The 19,406-nt window shown below is 42.0% G+C and overlaps 1 protein-coding gene across 6 annotated transcripts in view; it reads right to left on the reverse strand.

Annotated features, from left to right (window-relative positions):
• The window catches only part of DPF3 (double PHD fingers 3), a 178,019-nt gene that overhangs the window by 49,725 nt on the left and 108,888 nt on the right, over positions 1-19,406 (reverse strand). For 4 of the 6 annotated variants that reach the window (XR_012650780.1, XR_012650779.1, XM_075030568.1 and 1 more), the window contains 2 exons: positions 19,026-19,104; positions 7,424-7,561 (listed from right to left, as the gene is read on the reverse strand). Coding sequence is in view for 3 of the 6 variants with exons in the window: in XM_075030568.1 (XP_074886669.1) it covers positions 7,424-7,561; positions 19,026-19,104 (217 nt within the window). In the remaining 3 variants the exon portion in view is untranslated. Of the gene's footprint in view, positions 1-7,423; positions 7,562-18,659; positions 18,702-19,025; positions 19,105-19,406 lie in introns of all 6 variants that reach the window. The other 2 variants (XR_012650778.1, XM_075030566.1) reach the window with 1 other exon arrangement.

Genomic DNA, 19,406 nt, shown 5'->3' on the forward strand with positions numbered 1-19,406 from the left:
AAACTGGTTTCTCTGTTCCTTGGTACCAAATCACAGTCACATGTATTTCTTCAGCCTGCAGGTAATACAGCATAATACTTAACCATAGTTTAAGCTGTGCATCTAGGTTTGGTAGCATTTTATCCCTATTTTTTATGATATGTACAGTATTGGAAAGGCAGTGGAGGATGAGGAGTAGAGTGCATGCCTTGCTGTCGGTCCTTTATTTAAACGATTACAGTGAATTGGCTACAGTCGGATATATATGCACTCCCAAAGGGATTTTTCCTAGCACATTTTGTCCAGCTCTTACCTGTTTCTTCTGGGCTTGATCCAAAACCAATAAAGTTCACTGGAGGTTTTCAATTCAATTCGAAAGGCTTTGAATCAGGCCATTTACTCTGTTTGCAACAAAAATTTGCAGAGCACAATAGGGACCACGGGAACCTGCATGTAGGCCTGAATCAAGTCAATGCACTTTGCAATGGAGGAAAAGGGGCGGATTTGCTTTTTTTGTGGTTGTTTTGTTTTTTTTTTTAAATCTACAAGACTCTTTGTCTGAGACGGGAGCCCGGTTTTCCTTTCCAACTCCTCCCTTTTTCCCCGCTGTCGAAGCGCAAGTCCAACGTTTGGCCTCCTGCGCAGCGAGGCGCCAGCCAAAAACCTGAGCCTGCGGTTGCCGAGCCCCTTGGAGGACTCGATGACATATAATCCCAACCTATAGCCTAAGTGCCCCCATGTTGCCTTCGCTCCCCCCCTCGCCGCCCGCGCTCATCCCTGGCAGGCCTGGCCCGTTTCCACGGCAACCGGCGTGCCCAGCCGGGGCTGCCTCTGGCCTTGCCACCTGTTATTGCTTCATCTCTCAAGTGTAAGGAATTGCAGCGCTGCCCCTTCTTTTGCTGCTCAAAATGCATCGGTGGGGGGATAGGCGGGCTCGTGCAAGAAATTACGACGTGGTAATTAAATTAAAAAATGGCTTTAAGGAGAAGGGGAAAGAAAAGCGGCACTTGGACTGTGGCTTTTCTTGAGAGAAGAGGAGGGAGATGCCTGGCTGGGCACACACCCGCTTCTGCCCTGGTCATTGCTGGGGTGTAATGAGCAATGGTGGGGGTCTGAGGGGCAGGTTGTGGAGGTGCTTCTGTGCCCAGGGCTAGACCCTGACCTGGAAAGGAACAATATAAGAAAAACATAACTCCTGGTGTGGTGAGGATCAGGCCAAGTACAGCTGAGATGCATTCAAGCTCTTGCTCTCTCACATGTACGCAGCCAGGCAGAGATGTGCACAGTCATTTCTGTGGCCTCCTCGCCAGTGAATTAAGTGCAGGGTTTTTTCATTGCAGTTTTCCAGGAAAAAATGTAAATCAAACTGAATGAGAGGAAACGGCCAGTCTCTCTGGGCACATTTACTCTGTCGTTAACACCAGAGATAAGCGCGTTGGCTAACCCCAAACTGGGAAGTGTTGGGGCACCTGATACAGGGACCCTCCAGCAGGCTGTAAGTGCAGCTTAGGTTGGTAGCGACACATCTGTGTCGACGTGGCACAGTATTCAACTGAATAAGCTCTGAACTCGGGTGTAGCACTGGGAAACAGCTGCTGTTCTGTTCCCAGAGTCGAGCTAATCAGCCTGCACAGCCCAATGGGGCTCCGCTAGCTCAGGCTCCCCACGCTGCACTCCTCCGCACAGCATGGGCATGCCCTTTGCTGGCAGCCAGAAAAGCAGGCTATGCTATTGAGAGAGGTGCTGCAAACCACCCACCCAAAGTATTGCTAGTTCTCCTTAGTAACTGGATTTTATCTCCTCTTTGAGTTAGCTGGTGCTGTGAGGACAGAAGAAGCTGCTGCCTTTGCGCAGTTTTTAGCAGCTCTGACAGGTTTGCCTTTCTCACAGCCCCTGCTCACAGAGAGGCACAGCCAAGGGGAACTACAAGCTACGAGTGCTATGAGATGGAGGTACATCTATAGGAGTCAGAGGAAGCCTCTGAATGTGGGGAAAGGAAGAGCATTTGATCATTTCTTTTACAGGAATCGATATGGCCCTTAAGTTGAACATCTAATGAACGAGCTGGGAGGTGGGCAGTGGAAGGTACAGCTAGGAAAATACAGCATCAACTGATCAGATCTTGTAGATTTGGGGAGTCAGCATTCCTGCACCATAAGGCAGCACTTCATAGAAATGTCTGTGCACTGATCTTGCAGAGTCTTCTGCAGAAACACCTAAAGCATGGGCCAAAATCCCACTGCTCACAGTAAATCATTGTAACTGCCTGGTGACTCATGACAATAAACAGTAGGAGATACAGAATAGGAAGGCAGACAAAAAGAGTCTGACACGTTAACATACAGATTTCCTGATTTTGAGGGGTACCTCTCCTGAGACTTGGCCTCTGGCCGCTGAAATGCATCATTCCCATCAGCTCAGGGAACTCAAGGAGGGATTATAGTGCCAAATATACAGCCCTATCCAGCAGCATCCCTCAGTATTCAGGTAAGAATGGCCAGTGTCGTGAAATGGGTCCCTGCAACATGTTGTAGGCTTTAGATCTGGAAATTGCTCACTGGTGGAGTGTGAGAAGGCAGAGCACCTGAGTTCAAATTCAGTCAAAACTTTTGGGTTTTACTGGTGTTCAAATTCTACACGGACGAGAAAAAAAGCAAGGAGATAGTGAGAAAGGAAAAAAAATTATAAGTACACAGATGATACCATTCTGTCTCAAAAGCTGACATGTTATTGAAGCAACACGTGGTTTTCAAAAACTTATTAGTCAAATTGGAAATGTTTCCCCATAAACTACTGAGAAGCACTAGGTGTTTCTCTTCAATGGGAGTTGCGCATTGACAACAACATTAGTGGTTCTGGCCAAGCAGCATATAAAAAATCCCCCCAAAGTATAAAAAAAACCCTCCACAACTCCAAACAAAACAAAAAAATGTCCCCTATGGATCCCTCTACATACAAGTTTGGGATTTTCCACTATTCCAAAATTCTAACTTTTTTTTTTTCCTCACCCTACCAAAATACAGGCACAAAAGTCTGAGAGATTTATAGCTGCAAACAGGGTTTGAGTGGAAATCATTACAGTCCCAAACTCAGCAATCACTACTGTTTCTTTTAGTATTCTCTTTTTCCTTAAGAAAACAAGCTCTGGAAAAGAAAAAACCAAACAGATTAAACTAATGAGAAGTCAACTCAAGGTAATGTACATATTTTCACTGAAAAGGCACCTGCTGCAGGGTATCTTGTTGCAAGGTAGGCATTGATGCATCCTTGCATTCAGAAGTAGCTCCCATCATGGCCCCAGCAAGGATCAGCACTGAGGCAGGGAAAAAGTAGGCCTGATGTAGCTTTCCAAATTGATGCTGCTTGTGGAGAGGAACAAACAGCTCGTCTCCAACTGAGGGGCTGACTCTCGTCATTTATTCATGGCCAGCCCCCTGCCTGGATGGAAATAAAAATGTTTCAAAGATGACTGTGTGGGGGAGCTGGAGGACAGCTTGGAGGCACACTGAGGTTAGCACATTAATTTTTTATCTCTGGAGACTGGGTATCCAATTATGCTTAGAGTACACAAACAACTTTGGCTGGTCTCTCCAGTAGAGATTTATCCACATCATAAAATCTGCGATGGAACTGGGCACAACAGGCTGATGCTATGAAATAACGTACACAGGTGGTTTTGCAGGTCAGATGTGCAAGCTAGCAGAGTCACAGGAGGGCACATGACTGCATTCTCATTAACTACATGTATTGCAGGACGGACCAACCTGCACACAGCAGCTAGGCCAGTGACAGCCCCCACAATGTGCTTTATTTACGATTGTCATTGGCCAAAGTGCTTGTGGGCATAAGATCTGTTCAGTTGCTGTTTACTGCACAGCTGCCTGTAACCAACGTTTCACACAGAAAAATGCTACTGAAAACTCTTCTCCTTTAACGGAGAGGAAGTTTTTCTCCATGTAGACACAATATCCTATTCTCCCAGGAATTAAGGAAGAGCATTTATACTAGTACACTCATTCACACACACATTTCAATAGATAGAAGTCTAATGTAATTCCTATATCAGAAGTGTCTCAAAATTTGTGAGCACCAGCTGCCCCCAGAGCTGGCCTGTACCCATGGAGTGAGATGGAATAAAACAGCAGGTGTTTTGTGGCAGGCTTGGATGCACCCTGGGCTCACAAATCTCACGCTCTCGGTGCCAACATGTGGAGGAAAAGCCAGCAGAAAAAAAGGCTGAGAATGGTGTGGGATCATTTCTTTTTACCAGTGGAGCTGAGGAAGGGGGAAGTTGACTTTTTTAAGGGTTTTCTATAACTTCCTCTTCACAGTTCCATACTCAGGTGAAAAAATCAGAGACTAGGTCAAAAATAAATGTGTGTGTAGGCAGAGGCAAGACTAGGCACTGACGAAGGGCTATTTATCTATGTCAAAGGGCTAGATAAGACATACAAACAAAGCAACTAAAGCTCAAACAAAGCACAGGCTAAGAAGTTTTAGGAAAGGCAAAGGCCAGAGGAGACTGGTGAACTATCTTCCATGTTGCAAAGGGTAATCTACAGGTGAGGAAAAAGGACAGAAGGAGAGAGAGATGTAAATAAACAAACCTTCTACAACAGCCAAGGACAGCGAGATGTGCCAAGGAGGTGAGACTTGGGGCTTGGGCCAGTCCCTGTACGTTGACACACAGCTATTCAGTGGTTCTCAGTTTCAGGTAGGTTCCTCCTATCTACATCTCTTTTCCAGTCCCTGGATAATTTACTGAACTACCCAAACTGGTCTGTGCATGAGAAGAGTAAAGATAAAGGGGACTGGCTGTGCAGAAAGACAAGGGGCCATCAGCTCTTGAGCTGGCACCAGCCAAGGCATCAATAGCTGAATCCTGCAGAAGCCCTGCTCCAGAAAGCTCCCTCCTGCGTCAGCATGGCTGCTGTTACCACAGGTACTGCAAGGAACGGAGGCTGCAGAGGAGATGTGGGTACAAAGGAAGGAAGTTCATACTGCAGCTGCCTGGCTGAACTTTGCTGACCCAGTGCTCACCTCCCACAGCACGGCAAATTCCAAATGGCTGGTTTGAATTTGTCTTGCCTTTTCTAAATCAGGCTGCTCATATCTCTCTGACACACTGCTAAGCAAATAACCAGACCCTGCTCTATACCATATCTCTGGTCCTCCTGTTCAGTAGGTTGCGGATTAGCTGTTTGGATTAACATCCCCCCCCGCTTTCCCTCCCTCTCTCCCTCCCCCTGGCCCCCCAAGCCCATGCAGAGAGGATTCTTGAAGCCCGAGCCTTGCGACGCTGCAGACCTGTCAAATCTAATTCATAACACATGCCTAGCAGTTCTTAGGGGAGAGGAAGGATCTGATGCCCTGGCTCCCCACCATCCCCCTGTACAAAGGGACCATTTAATGACTGCACATTAGCAATGTGGACAATTAGCATTCACATGGAAGATAAATGGCAGCATAAATTAAATATTGCCAAGTGAAAGAGCAAAGATGCAAGATCTGAGCTCAAGGCTGTAAACAAACAAACAGGCAAAAAGGAACAAACAGCCACTGCGACAGCTAAGCCATTTGGGAGAGTTACCTTCCGGCGTCTGGAACTTTCCCCAGGGGTGATCTTCACATTCGCATGGCTGTTGCCCGTACCTCACTGGCTCCTGGCTGGTTGTTAAGCAGATTCTTTCTGCTCAGGAATCTGGACCTCAAAGTGGCTTACCCCACTGGCTCTAAACTTCTGCCTGTTTGGGGATCTGTGCATCAGCAGCTTCCCTCTGCCACATGCATCACACAGGACCTCTGGGGGAACACAAGCCTGAGCAGCTCCCGCTCTACCCTCCCATAGTGTAGAATGCACCTTCCTTTCTATGGGCCAAGGCCAGCTGCTCCTAACCTTACCACAGCTTTTCTAGCTCCTCTTCTTGCTAACTTCTACCATTTCCTAAGCACCAGAAACATAAGGACTGAGACTGTCCTTGGCCTCTATAACAAGCTGAAGGGCAGGGCACACTACCCTTCTTTGTTCAGGCATCTCTGCAAGGCCATTATCAATATTAATTCAATACAGATTTGCAATATGCCTCTCAAATATGCAACTATTACTGACTACTGCAGGCACAGGGAAAAAAACAACAACAGAGATGATATAAATGCTAAGTAAACAAAAGCTACTGGCTGAACACTGACATTCCCCAGCCTGCCCAAGCAGTCACTCTCAGTGCATTGACAGCTCAAGTTTACCAACAGCTGGAGGAGTCAAAATTACTTTTGCTGTGAACATACAAAACATGTGAATAACTAAAAGGTAGAGCATAAAAGTGACAGAAACATAGGGACTGCCAAATGGGATCACACTAAACGGCCATTCAAGCTCACACAGTGGCTAGCAGCAGATGCTTTGGAGGAAGGAAACCCCCTCCCACACCTCCCTGGGGACAATTATCAATTATCCCGCTTAGAAAGAAAATGTTTTCCTACTTCCATATTTCTCCCAGTTCTTCTTAATGTATTAGAAAGTGTTTGCCTGGATATTTTCCCCATAAGCATTTTATTGCTTTGTCCACATTGTTCATTACTTTGAACCAAAATGACACAGTTCACATGGTGATCTGAAAGGACTTTTTGAAAGTGAACAACGCTATCTACACAAATTGCAAGGTGAAAGCAAACATCACATAGTATTGCACACTGGAAAACTAAGAAACAGGGGCTTAGAGACTTGCAAAAATCAGTAATAAAACACAGTCTCCTTGACTCCCAGTTCTGTGCCTAAGCAGCAGAGGAAGGACAGTCAAATAGGGCCATCCGGACCACTAAGATTTCTTTCAGCCCTGTATCAGTGTGGGGAATCTAGGCACATAACTCTTCTCTCCTCTCATGTTCCAGCTCTCCTTCTTGCAGATCAGTGCTGATGCTTTTTCATAGATTCTCCCAAACTGCAACTAAGAAGAGGTTTTTGGTAAAGTTGAGCGTTAGCCATTTGGGGAGGAGATGGAGGGATAAGGGGGACAAGGTGCTGTGAATTTCATACCTAAAGAACCTGAGACATACATAAATGTCTCTTATTCAAAGGCAAAACAAAGGCAGTCCCCTCAAACTACTGGATGTGTATTTCCTTGACATCCCTGCTAACAGCCACTGGGAGGCTGCTTGATGATGGGCAGGTTGGGCATCTCTCCTTTTCCCCCCTTTCCCTGCACCTCCTCCCCACAGGAGCAGTAATGGAAAAGTGACTTGCTGCAGAGATAATGCTGGGTTTGAAATGAATTTCTGACTAGCTGAGCCAGCACCCGTGTGAGCTGCAGCTGATTAGCTCCAAGCATCCAGGTCCCAATCACTCACAACGGAGCCAGGCAATCACGCCAGCCTCCGCAAGGCAAAGACAGGGTGGAGGCAACATCCCTGAAAAGCATCTCAAAGGCAAAGGGAAAATATTACTCACGTTTGTGGTTTTCATTTCTGTGGACAGGGGAAGAGCGGGTCTCCTGCTCGCGGGCTTCATCACCCTCTTCACTGGCGAGGTGGGTGTGAGCATAGTGGTAGCTCAGCCCAGGCCTGTTCTTGTAACGCTTGCCACAGACTGGAAGGAAAGGAGATATGAGGGAGGGGAAGAGAGAATGGAAACATCAGTGTGATCTGCAACAATGCCAGCATCTTCTCAAATAATGCTTCCTTCTCCCCCGAGAGCAGCACCACACACTCCACGCGCCTGCCCGAAATTCTTCCAGCCGACATTGGTGAAAGGTGACAGAAGGGCAGCCCTGCAGCCGCAGGTCCCCAGACAAGCTTTCTTCCCACCATGCTGCCAGCAGTCCTTTCTACAGGCCTAGGCAAATGCACATTCAGTCTCTGCAGCTCATACAGCCCTAATCCTCTCTGCTAAGATTACTAACAAGATTGCACATAAAATCAAATTAAATGCCAGTTCCTATGTTGGGGCTGGCACAATGCACAGCAATGGAAACTGGACTGAGAAGGACAGATATTATGTTCTTCATTACTGATCTCTGAGAAGAGGAAACAGTATTTTTTTAAAAAAAGGCTTTCTGTAAAAGGGTAATAAATAGCTTTATTCACAGATTCCTAGTCAAGACAAGGAGATGGAAATCATCCACAGTTTCTTGCTAGAAGAACATGTAGTAGTGATACTTATTTGCCCAGGTAAACTTCATATTCAGCATCCCAATAAGTAATAAAACACGTGACAGAGAATCCTCCTTCTGAACTTTTGTTTATTTTAGGATTAAGTCAACAGACATTAAGAACAGGATCAAACAATTCAGGGTGATGAAAGGTCTACATATTCACAGGGTGCTCACCACAAGGGCAAGCTTCATCATAAGATTCATTACATACAAATTCAGCTTCTATAAAGTTTTTAATTCATGTTATTGTCTCTAAAAGTTATCTCTTTTCATCTTCAAAGCAGTCTCTGAATCTCCATTTTCTTTTATACAGCTATTTCGTCTACCAAATACAATTATTGCCATTTTATAAGATTAGGAAATAAAGGCAAAGAAGCTTAGTGCCCTTCCTGCAAATTTTTACTCCCAGCCACATTTTCAGTCACTTTATTAGCTTCATTAACCTCAAGGATTTCACACAGGAATAAATGTCATGCCCAGTAGTCTGTCCTGCATAACTTGCTTAGGAAGGCAAAGGAAGTGGTGCCAGAAGAGAGAACAGAACCCAGCAGTATCTAGTTCTCTGTCTCGTTCTTAGACCCCTTGAAAAAATCTCCAAGGGGGAAGTTACCATCCACTCCTAAAAGCTTAACTCAGCCCCGATACTGAAAAGGTATCCTGCAATGTATATAGACTTCCCATTCCCCAGACACCTGAGTCTGGGAATGTCATAAGGCTCCATAAATCAAAAAAATAATAAAAAAAGACCTGCCCCAATTATTCATTTACATATAAGTAAAACTTCCATTAATATACTTTTCTGCTACTACTCACAAAAAGCCAATGAATGGTCCACATTCTGGAACAGATGATAGAAAATTGTAAATCAAAGCCTAGCATGATAACATATTTCATTCTCCATCTCTTCCAGCTGATTTGCAAACTCCCTCAAGAAAAATACTTTCCCTTATAAGAAACGTGTAAAACAACATCATGATATGAATAAGATAAGTGATCTGGAACACTTTTATCCCAGTTTTCTCCATTCTGTAAGGTGATGATCACACAGTCATCAGTGTCATAAGTCTTTGAATACCCTTGATTTAGAAATGAGAACTCCTGCAGGAGGGAGGGGGGAAAGTTGGGGAGAAATAAAATGCTCAGCTACATATGCACATCCGTTCTTTCAAGCATCTGCCCTCATTTCATAGGTAAACCTAATTCTATTGCCAGACATTTTGAACAACTAGACTGGTGTTAGATGCATGCTCTCCACAAAACGTCAGTTCTGTCTCCCTTCTTCTAGTACCAGCCATGTATTCTTCTAATGCATTCTGGAGAGGGAAACTACTCCTCCTCCTCCGCGGTCCTACAGAGCAAAGGACAAGCAGTGGAACAGATGCTGACAGAAAGTCAAACAAGATATCCACAGATCTGTAAGACTTTGTCTCTACTTTTTGAATAGGGGGAAAAGCGTAACAAAAAAGTAATCATCAAACCGAAGAGAGCTACAAATGCTCACTGCTTAAATTATTTCAGAAAGATAACCCCCTCTAATTACACAGATGTTACATCATTTCCTAGAATGGAGAGAGAGATTTACATTTCTAGTACATTATTTGAGTATCATACTAAGTATCCCATTCTATCCCCCTTATGTGCATTTGAAGATGAAAGTTAAAAAATAATTCTTCTGCTATGAATTACTGATACTGCTCAAAAACTTCTGTCTACTTAAATTATTTTCAGAGCACTATCAGGTGATCAGTACTGTACTGACAATGGAGGAAGCACTTGGACTTAATAGCTGCTATTGACGGACTGACTATCCCACTCTACCTTGCTCTTATATATCTTGATCCTGCATTAATACTAACCTAGCTGCAAAATCAGATAAACTCTAAACTCCAGCCTCATTTACCTATTAGAGGGAGTTTAAAATTTCAAAACAAAAAATATTTCTATAAATTCTACCAGGCTTCATTTCATTCAGCTCTACCTGAAAACATACCCACAATTCTAGCTCTACTGTTGCTACCTTACAAAAGCACCATGTCCTTGAATATAGGTCTCATACATCTTTCTTCTTCAATGCACAAAAGGAAACTTGCATTCCCAGCAGGAAGTCCAAAGACTGTGGCCTTGCCTCCATTCCCTACAGGATCCTGCAGGGATTTTAGCTGTGGAGTTTAGGACAGCATAGGAAATCAGATGGGTCTGCAGACTTGCCCTTCTCCAGAAAGTTATCAGCTCACCAGGAAAAAACAGCAAACATCGATATAAGCTGAGGCAGTAGTAATTCTGCAGCTGAGCCCTTCCCACTGCCAAAACTTTCGGATGGCCTTCAAGGGTGGCAGCAAGTTGAGACGTGCCTAGCTAAAAAGGAATTTGGAGGACTTTATGACCAGAGCTGAGGCAAAGGAGTTCTGTTTACACAGTCCCAGCAGATCCTTTGTAGGACGAAAGCTTTGCAGCTTCCAGCAGCTTTTTTTCCTGGTGTCTAGACTTTTCCACCTTTTAAATGCATGTTCTATCATGGAAAAAGTCCAAAGTGATGCCATGAGTTGAAACTGCAGGGATTTCCTATTCCCCAAGCAAATTAGACTTCTGCAGGGGAAAAAGGGTATCATGATATTAGTCAGGCAAAGAACGATTGGCTTCAGTGAGACTTTCCTAGAATAAAAGCTAAGTCAGAACTTCATGGTTTCTCCAACAGACTGAATCTTCCTGAATTCACTCTAATCTCTTATTTTCCAGATAGAGCACATTTTATTAATCTACCATATCACTGTGCTAAGAAGTAGTTTCTATAAAAGGGCGATCATTAATAAACACTTAGCTCTTATATAACTCTTCCCACTGCAAGATTGGCTTTTCAAACATTAATTAATCTTCCTCCACATTCCTGAGTGGGAAATACTATTCTCATTTCACTTCTGAAAAAAGAGAACCACAGAGGGGTTAAGTGACTTGCCCACACAGTGATCTTTTGTCATTACCAGGACTGGAATTCATGAGTTCCAGCACCCAGACCAGTGCTTACACCACATCTTTCTCATTCTCAGAGCTGACAAAAGCATAATGAGAACTGGTTCTCCCAGTCTGAAATGTATGCTGCTGATTAGTTCTTAAGGCTATGCAGCTTACACATAGCAAGTGAGAGTGTGCCTTTCATAAACTTTGCTGGGTGGCCTTCCCTTTCTTTCAGCAGCTTTGACTTTTTTTATCTTTAATTTTCCTTGCTGGATAGGCTCATCATCCTTGCATGTGGTAGATTTCATCCTGAATCTCAACACTGGGAAGTTGACTTGATCTTTAATTAGGTAGTCGAGCCCAATGAAAACAGCAGGAGTTTGTAGAACGTAACCCACTTCAATTCCTCCTGCATTCAAAGGATATATTTTTGCTATAACCTGATGTGAATGCCATCTTAGGAACAAGCTGGGTAAGTAAGCAGTAATACAGCAGTGCAGATCAAACACCACAAATGGGGAAGAGGGAGAGATTTTATTAGGCCACCAGACACTCTCCTATGATGAACCTTACTTTCCTTCCAATCTGAAGACTGAAGTGAAGACGTTACACAACTGCGTTATAGGGGAAAAACATAATTTGCAGACAGTTTAACCACGAGCACTGAGTGTTTCATAAAAGAGAGCTCTGTTCTAAGTTCTGGCCTGTAACAGCCTGCAACTCTTTGGATAAGCAAATTCTCACTCTGTTTACATTTCTCAATGAGTAAAATTAATATAAAATACTTCCCCTGCTTTAAAAGGGGATTTGAAATCTATGACTTAAAAGACTTCCTCATCAAATATTTAATGGCTGTGTTGCTGTCATTTTGAAATTGTTACACATTTGGTCCTTGGCAGGCTGTGAGCTATGTTCCAGCCAGCTCTCCACATACATTTTGCACAATCTGTCACCAGTATGAGACAGAAGGAAACAATCCATGTTTTTGGTGGAAACAGGAAATTGGGGGAGTACATGTGCTTTTTTTTTTTTTTTTGTCACTGAATCTTGCCCCCCTCATTGTCTTTCTTTGCCTTTCTCCTTTGCCTCCTGTTCTTTCTTCTCAATTGGGCTGTGTCAAATGCTAAATCTTAAGTTAACTGCTGGCAGGCAGTCATTCCTCAAAGTTATCTTCCTATCCCACCATTCGCTCCACTCCAAAAAAAGCATTCCTTGTTTTGCACTGGTTTGGTAATATAATCTCCCCTGTTACAGTTATGCCCGCACTCTGGCACATCTAGAGATCTCAAATGCTAACAGTGTATTTTGACCTCCGCTGATAGACAGGCATCACTTCTGTCCCTCTCCGATCAGTACTGTCATGCTATACACCTCTAGTATTAGAGCAGCTATTTACTGATGTGGATTTTCTATAGTCCTTGTTTCACTGCCCCCAGAGGACAACCCCAGAATCTACTCGCTGTATTAACATCGCAGGGATGTTGAACTCCAGTGCAAAACATGCACAAGTCAACAACATATATGTTCACCTTTCAATAAATGAATGGCTAGCAGGAACAAAAGAGAAAAGAGGTAGCCTATATGAGTAGAAAACATTCAACTACCAGAGTCAACTCTGTTCCCCTCTTACCATGTGCTCTACTCCAGACCTGTGTTATTCAATATTAAAAAAAAAAAAAAAAAAAAGTCCTTGCCTCCCTAATCTTGGCTTTTCTACCAATAATGTAGTCAATGAATGCCAAGTACAGCAGCAACTATGGTGGGAGAGTTGTCTGTTGGGTTCATCTGAACAATCACCTTATTCTAGATCTTATTGCTTATTAACTACTTAAGGATTCACTGGAAAGGATAATACCAAGGATGATTTAGGGCTTAAACTGCTGATAGTTTAAAGGCAAGCTGAAGTCATGATGGAGATTTATGAGAAGCATGTAAAAACAATGCTATAATCAAAGCATTTTCAAACCAGCTTGTCATTGTGATATTTAACCAAAGGTCTGCCCTAAGAAGCAGCAGTTAGTAGTGTCGGACTCATTCATAGTATCTGTAAGAATTAAGACAACAGATTAAGTCTCAGAGAACTGGTAAAAATCAGGCTAAATCATGATTTATCTTGTAGGCCTTTTGTATTCCAGCAAACCTTCCAGAGAATCAATGAGATATTTGTTAAAATTAGTATGATGAAATCAGGTCCATTTCAAGGAGATGTGAAAGAAGGTAGGTGAAGTTAGCAAGGTAATTACTAGAGCCATCATTTTGTGAACATATACAATAAAATAGTTCTAAAGAATAGGCCTCAAGGAATTGCATTTGGCAAGTCATGCTAGAACAATACAACATTTAACTGGGATTTTCTAAGGAAACTAAAAGAGAGAGATCCTGGGTACCCATTGAAACTCAGTGGAATCTGTTCATCTTAAATCACTTAAACTACCTGAAGACTCCAGCCTTTTGTTGGCAGAACCTACAATACGTTTAGTGGAGAAAGGGAATGGGGAAGAAAAAAATTAATCTCAAAATAATGAAATTTCAATGTCCCACTGGACAATGAAGTTACAGAAAAAGAAGGAGGATGTTTCAAGCTATAGTGATTTGGATTTACGGTCAAGCATTTTTAAAAACAAAACCATGTTCTGAATAATTACTAGTAGTTCAGAGTCAAGTTCAAAGTGTCCACTTAGGGACCAAGCCTTATATGATCTGTAGGCACAATACAAGCAGATAGGCACTTAGTGGGATATTCAGGGAAAACAGTTTAGGAGCCTACCTCCAGTTGAAATCAGTGAGAATTAAGAGCCTAACTTTTTTGGAAACTTCACAAGGCACCTTTCTGCATCTTCAAGCACCTGAAAGAGTCTGTTTTGGGCCCAATGCTTACCTCTGTTTTTATCATTAATTTGGAGGGTGGACTAGAGAGTGAAAGAATCAAACATGCAGAGAACTGTTGGCAAAAATACTGGAATAATAATAAAAATATATCATATGAGCTTCATTAATCAAAGAATTTTTTCAAACAGTAACATAATTAGTAAATATTAATATGGCATCTAGTATAAATAAACAAAACACATTATAAACAGGACGAAGCAGAATAATGAGGAAACTGAAGATGACAGATAATCTGCCTGAGTAGAAACAGATTGAACAGGGAAGGAACAAGAAGCAAATGGTATATTAAATATGAATTCACATGGTAGACAAGGATGAAAATTCCTTTGCCACTGAAACATGACATGGCACTGGAGAGGAGCATCTTGCACTGAAAAAGGGTTTACTAAACAACCTATTAGGTCAGACATCTCTGTACCTCTCATAGATACATAACAGAGCAAGTTGCATGAATCCAAGTTGTATAAGTAAATGTAAGTTACATGTAAATGTATCAACCATTCATCTTCTGAACTGCTTCCATCCTCAGAACAGCACATTCAACTTAGTTCTGGCCACTGCTACTTATATAAGACCCTTTGGAGATTTTTCAGAGAAAAGATACAAGCTTAGAAAAAGAGCTGAAGAAAACAGCTGAAAGAAGCCCCAGTAACTGTTTACAGACATAGAAAGAAGACAATGTTATCCACTAAGAACAGAGCAAGAACTGCTGGTCTTAGACTGCAGCAGAGAAAATTCAGATTAAATAACTAGAGAAACCTGAAAATGAAGTTTTTGACAAAAGAATCAGCTTCTACAAAACACTACAGGATCAGTGTCTCTGGGTACATGAAAGGTTGCATTAGTCACTGATCCAGCAGAGATCATAGGAACGTTTCAGTCAATTCTCATTTTGCACAAGGAACGGATCTGAATGCATATCTCAGCCTCAGAGGGATTATGAATAAAGGATAGGACAAGGGGTAATGGCTTTAAACTGAAAGAGTAGATTTTGATTAGATGTAAAGAAGAAGTTCTTCCCTGTGAGGGCGGTGAGGCACTGGAACAGGTTGCCCAGAGAAGGTGTGGATGCCCCCTCCCTGGCAGTGTTCAAGGCCAGGCTGGATGAGGCTTTGAGCAACCTGGTCTAGTGGAAGGTGTCCCTGCCCGTGGCAGGGGGGTTGGAACTAGATGATCTTTAAAGTCCCTTCCAGGCCAAATCATTCTATGATTCTATGGTTCTATGATACAGTACAAACATAAGTTGTTATGCTATAACAGCAGTTTATACAGGAATAAAACTAAATGGAGACAAGGACATAATGGTAAAAGGAAAAGAAAGAAACAACTCCTTTTATAGATGGGCAAGGGAAATGTTCCATAGATAGAGGGACAGAAAACAAAAGCGGAAGTATGTACATAGATAAGTTTCTGTGGAAACATGAGAAGAATGAAAGCAGACAAATGAAGATGGACAGCAGGAAAGTTAATAACTTGTAGAGATTCAGCACAAACTAACGGCTCTGGCTAAAGGAAATAGACATCTGGAGTCACGAAGCTCAGGTGCTACAACTGATTGCAATTTTTAAACCAGAATACAATTTTCCAGGTAAAACTTCAGAGAAGCTTTTTTTTTTTTTTTTAATAGTAAATAATATTCAATAAACAACATGAAAATAGCAGAAGGATTTTGAAGAAGACTGTTGTAGTAGAACTGACAGTTCCCCAGCTGATCATTTGACAGCAACATAACATCAATTCTTATTACACATGTAGGTATTCATACAGTCGTTCATTCTGTCCCTCCTTTAAAAATCACAGCTGTGGTGGCGCATGTTCCACTTCTCTTGCTTGGCATCAAAGGCTTTGCTTTGCTCCTCAAGCCCTACTTTACAATATCTTTTAAGGCACCTGCTCTGTCTCCTAGCCCAAGCTATGTTTGGGTCTGGTCTCATACAGCTGCTGACCCATTCAGCTATGTTACCATTTCCAGCCTATACCCATTTTACACCAGGCTGCCCTGCCACTTTCATTATCCAAGCATTTATCCCAAGGGAGCTCAAGGCATAACACTATCCAATGCAACTGGTTGAAAATCTGACCAACTAGTTTTCCACTTGGTGATTTGATGAAACAAGGCATTTCATGATTTTATCGATGCTTTGAATGGTCAAATATTTTATTCTGAACTTCTGATACAGTATATGCTCAATAAAATCAACTCAAGTATTTCAGAATATTTCATTCCACAAAACAAGCAAACAATCACCTTTTCTTAAAAACACAGGATGACAAAACATTTTGAGCTTTGAAAACCTTCCTCCATATAGAAATTCCATATTTCCTGTCAGTTTTAAGATTGGGACCAGGTTTAATATTGTCGTATAGCTGAATGCCTCTTCCAAAAAAAGGCAGGCCTTTTCAGAAATAACATTGCTATCTTCCAACGCAAGGGGCAGTGTCAGCTTGGTACCGCTCTTGCATCATCTTTCTGGCACACAGACTAGTTTTTTCCCCATAACCATTTTATTACTGATGAAACATGGTGATATATTCTTGTTTCTCATAAACATGAATGTGTAACTATGAAAAAAGAGCAGAGTAGTTCTTCACCACAAATCATTTTTTGTGCCCATGCAGTTAAATAAGAAAATTAATTTGGTTTAGATATGCTTATGCTTTCTTCTTTGTGGTCACTTTCCAAACCCAAATATCAGAACACTTGCAGAAGAAGCAACCTGGAGGTAAATAAAATAATATACAGAAAAACTAAAGTGTCAACCCATTGAGGTAATTATTTATACCAATAATGTGATTGTGGGAATCATGTTTACCCAAACAGGAGACAGATTCACTATTTTTGACCCTCATGTTTCCATGTAAAACAAAATTATCTGTCCAAAACATCTGCACATGGAATACTGCAAACCAATTTCTTACCTACCATGACTAGGTTGAGATTTATCTATAAAAATATTTAGCAAATAATTTCAAAGAAAAAATTGATTCAAGAAATCTACCCAAGCAGGAAAGAGGCCTCAACTTAAGCCAGTTATTCACAATGAATTGTATGTAATATTTCTACAGATAGTTAACAAGGGCAGGATATTACTTCAGGATGATGGCTTTACAATTGGGACAGTTCTTTCCTTCTGCTCCACAGTCAGGTGAGAGTTCTGCTATCACATAACCCTTTTCTCAGCTATCTACAATGGAAAAGGAGGAGTCACTGTGTAATGTCTGGATTCCAAAACTCCTTATGACTCACCCTCAAACTAAGTTTTTTAAAAACAAAAGGTATTAGCCAAATGAAATAGGAAAGTTTATATTTCCAAAACCAAAGAGGAAATTTATGGTCCAAAATGTAAGCCAAGGCAAAATTCCATCAGTACAACAATGTACCAGAGCCTTGACTTCAGCCCAGATTTCTGCTGCCTGCTTTGATATCTTAGGTGTTTTACCTACTCTGTGCAAATCACTACTATGCATGTTGTGAGTTCTCTGTAAGATCCAAAAGCAAAGCAAGATCAGACAATAAAGAGTCATTATGTTCAAAATTACTACCACTGACAAGTGTCCCTGGATTTAGAAGGATGTTCCAGAAAAGGGATAAAGACAGTTATGCCTATACCAGCAGAGGAAAGCTGTGGATTTCAGCAAGATACATACTGGGCTCCCAGAGAAGTCTTTGAAGACACATTTTAGTTCTTCCAACACATAAGGACAGCTATTTAACCACAGTAGAAATGTCTTGATTCTTCATAACCTAAAGAGCTTTCCCTCCTCAATCATGTGTTCAGACACTCCCATTCACGTGCAAGTCTTTCCATTTCTGCTCATTGCCCTCAGAATATTCACCTTGCTGAAGCAAAGTACCCAACATGTCCATCACTGTACTGTGCAGTCACCTGGTCTCACCATAAAAGAATATGATTTGATTACATGGAATATAGTTCTTATTTACCGTGCATGCTCCTTATTTCTTCATGTTTTTAAAAATAAGCAGGAAATACCCCCATAGATTGACATAGTAACGGTTGGTCTTTCAAGGTCACTAACGTTGCAAGATAGGTAAATAGTGGCTTAAGGGGCGAATTGTCCTCAAAACCACCAAACATTTTTAGATCACAGAAGTGAAGACCTCCTGCTATTCTCCTTTTGTTAGGTTATTGTATTATAGGATAAAAGGCACCCAGTAGCACAAGTTATTATTGCATGCACACTCTACAGTAAGCCTTAAGATGGGAGACCTCAAAAGCGTGTGGGTAAGATAAGTGCCCTTCACAGAAATGACATAGTGAAGCAAAAAAGAATATCAAAAGAAGAAGGAAAGCACCAAGGACTAGACCGTAAAAAAATATATATTGTGTATCAAATACTGGACTCCTTCCTCACGCTAGGACTCTGGTATCCTTCTTCAGTTTGGGTATTGGGCTCTGGTATAATTTTTCAGTTGGGACAATGCCTTACTTCACTTGCAGTCCCACTGCAAGATGTCAAACAGCATGGCCATATTCAAAGTGAATATATATCAAAGCAAAGCATTCCAGCTGTGTTTTTTTCTTAAGAGGGCTCAACTTCTGATGATGCCACAAGAGTACTTTCTGAGTGAGGGATGAGAATAAGACCTTCAAAATTTAGCCCAGTGAGATTTCAAAAGGACTGAAGGAAAGAGAATCACCAAATATATGAAGAGATACAAGGGTGAAGTACCTTTGTCGGAGATTTTTGAGTTATGCTTTTGTTTGTAACTATCTGAAACAGAGAAAGAAATAGAGGGTGAATCTCACATGGGGGAAAGGAAGACAAAAGGCAAAGAAGCCAGAAAAAGAGAAGGAGAAAGAGAAAGAAAATATAAGAGATGATTTATTATAGGGCAAAGGGAAGTGGAGTCTTGCTGAGGACTTAATTTTATTTCCTTCATGCAAAAACACCAAGAGCAGCAGCAGCAGCAGGTGGCAAACATGCAAGTCAGAGAGCAGCAGAATATTTTGCTGGAAGGAAAAAGATGAAGCCCTGAGTGCACCGAGCTGGTAGGACCAGGCTGGAAGCAGAATCAGCTGTCTGGGTGCTACTTACTGTCACAGACATAGGGTTTGTCATGATCATCCTGGGAGGCAGCATCATTCCGTCTCCTGCCACCTCCAGATCCCCGAGCCTGCAAGGACAAGAGGAATGTTAACATTATTCCACCGCCCTTCAGGTATCCTTGTGCCCCGCACCCTCCTATGAAAAATGTACAATGTAAACTAAACAAATCCTCAGCTTCCATACAGTTTGTCAAGGGTGGGCTTGACCCTTCATATCCTAAGATATGCACTATGTTAATGGACCTTGTAACACAGTGGAGATGCCCTCCACAGAAAACCCAAACTGTTCATCCACAGCAGTGGGTCACTGCCAGCGCATATTCAGTTGAGTATCATCACACATTCATTTCTGAAGATGTTCAAATACCTT

Source organism: Buteo buteo, chromosome 6, assembly GCF_964188355.1.
Source record: "Buteo buteo chromosome 6, bButBut1.hap1.1, whole genome shotgun sequence".
In the NCBI taxonomy this organism is placed as follows: domain Eukaryota; kingdom Metazoa; phylum Chordata; class Aves; order Accipitriformes; family Accipitridae; genus Buteo; species Buteo buteo.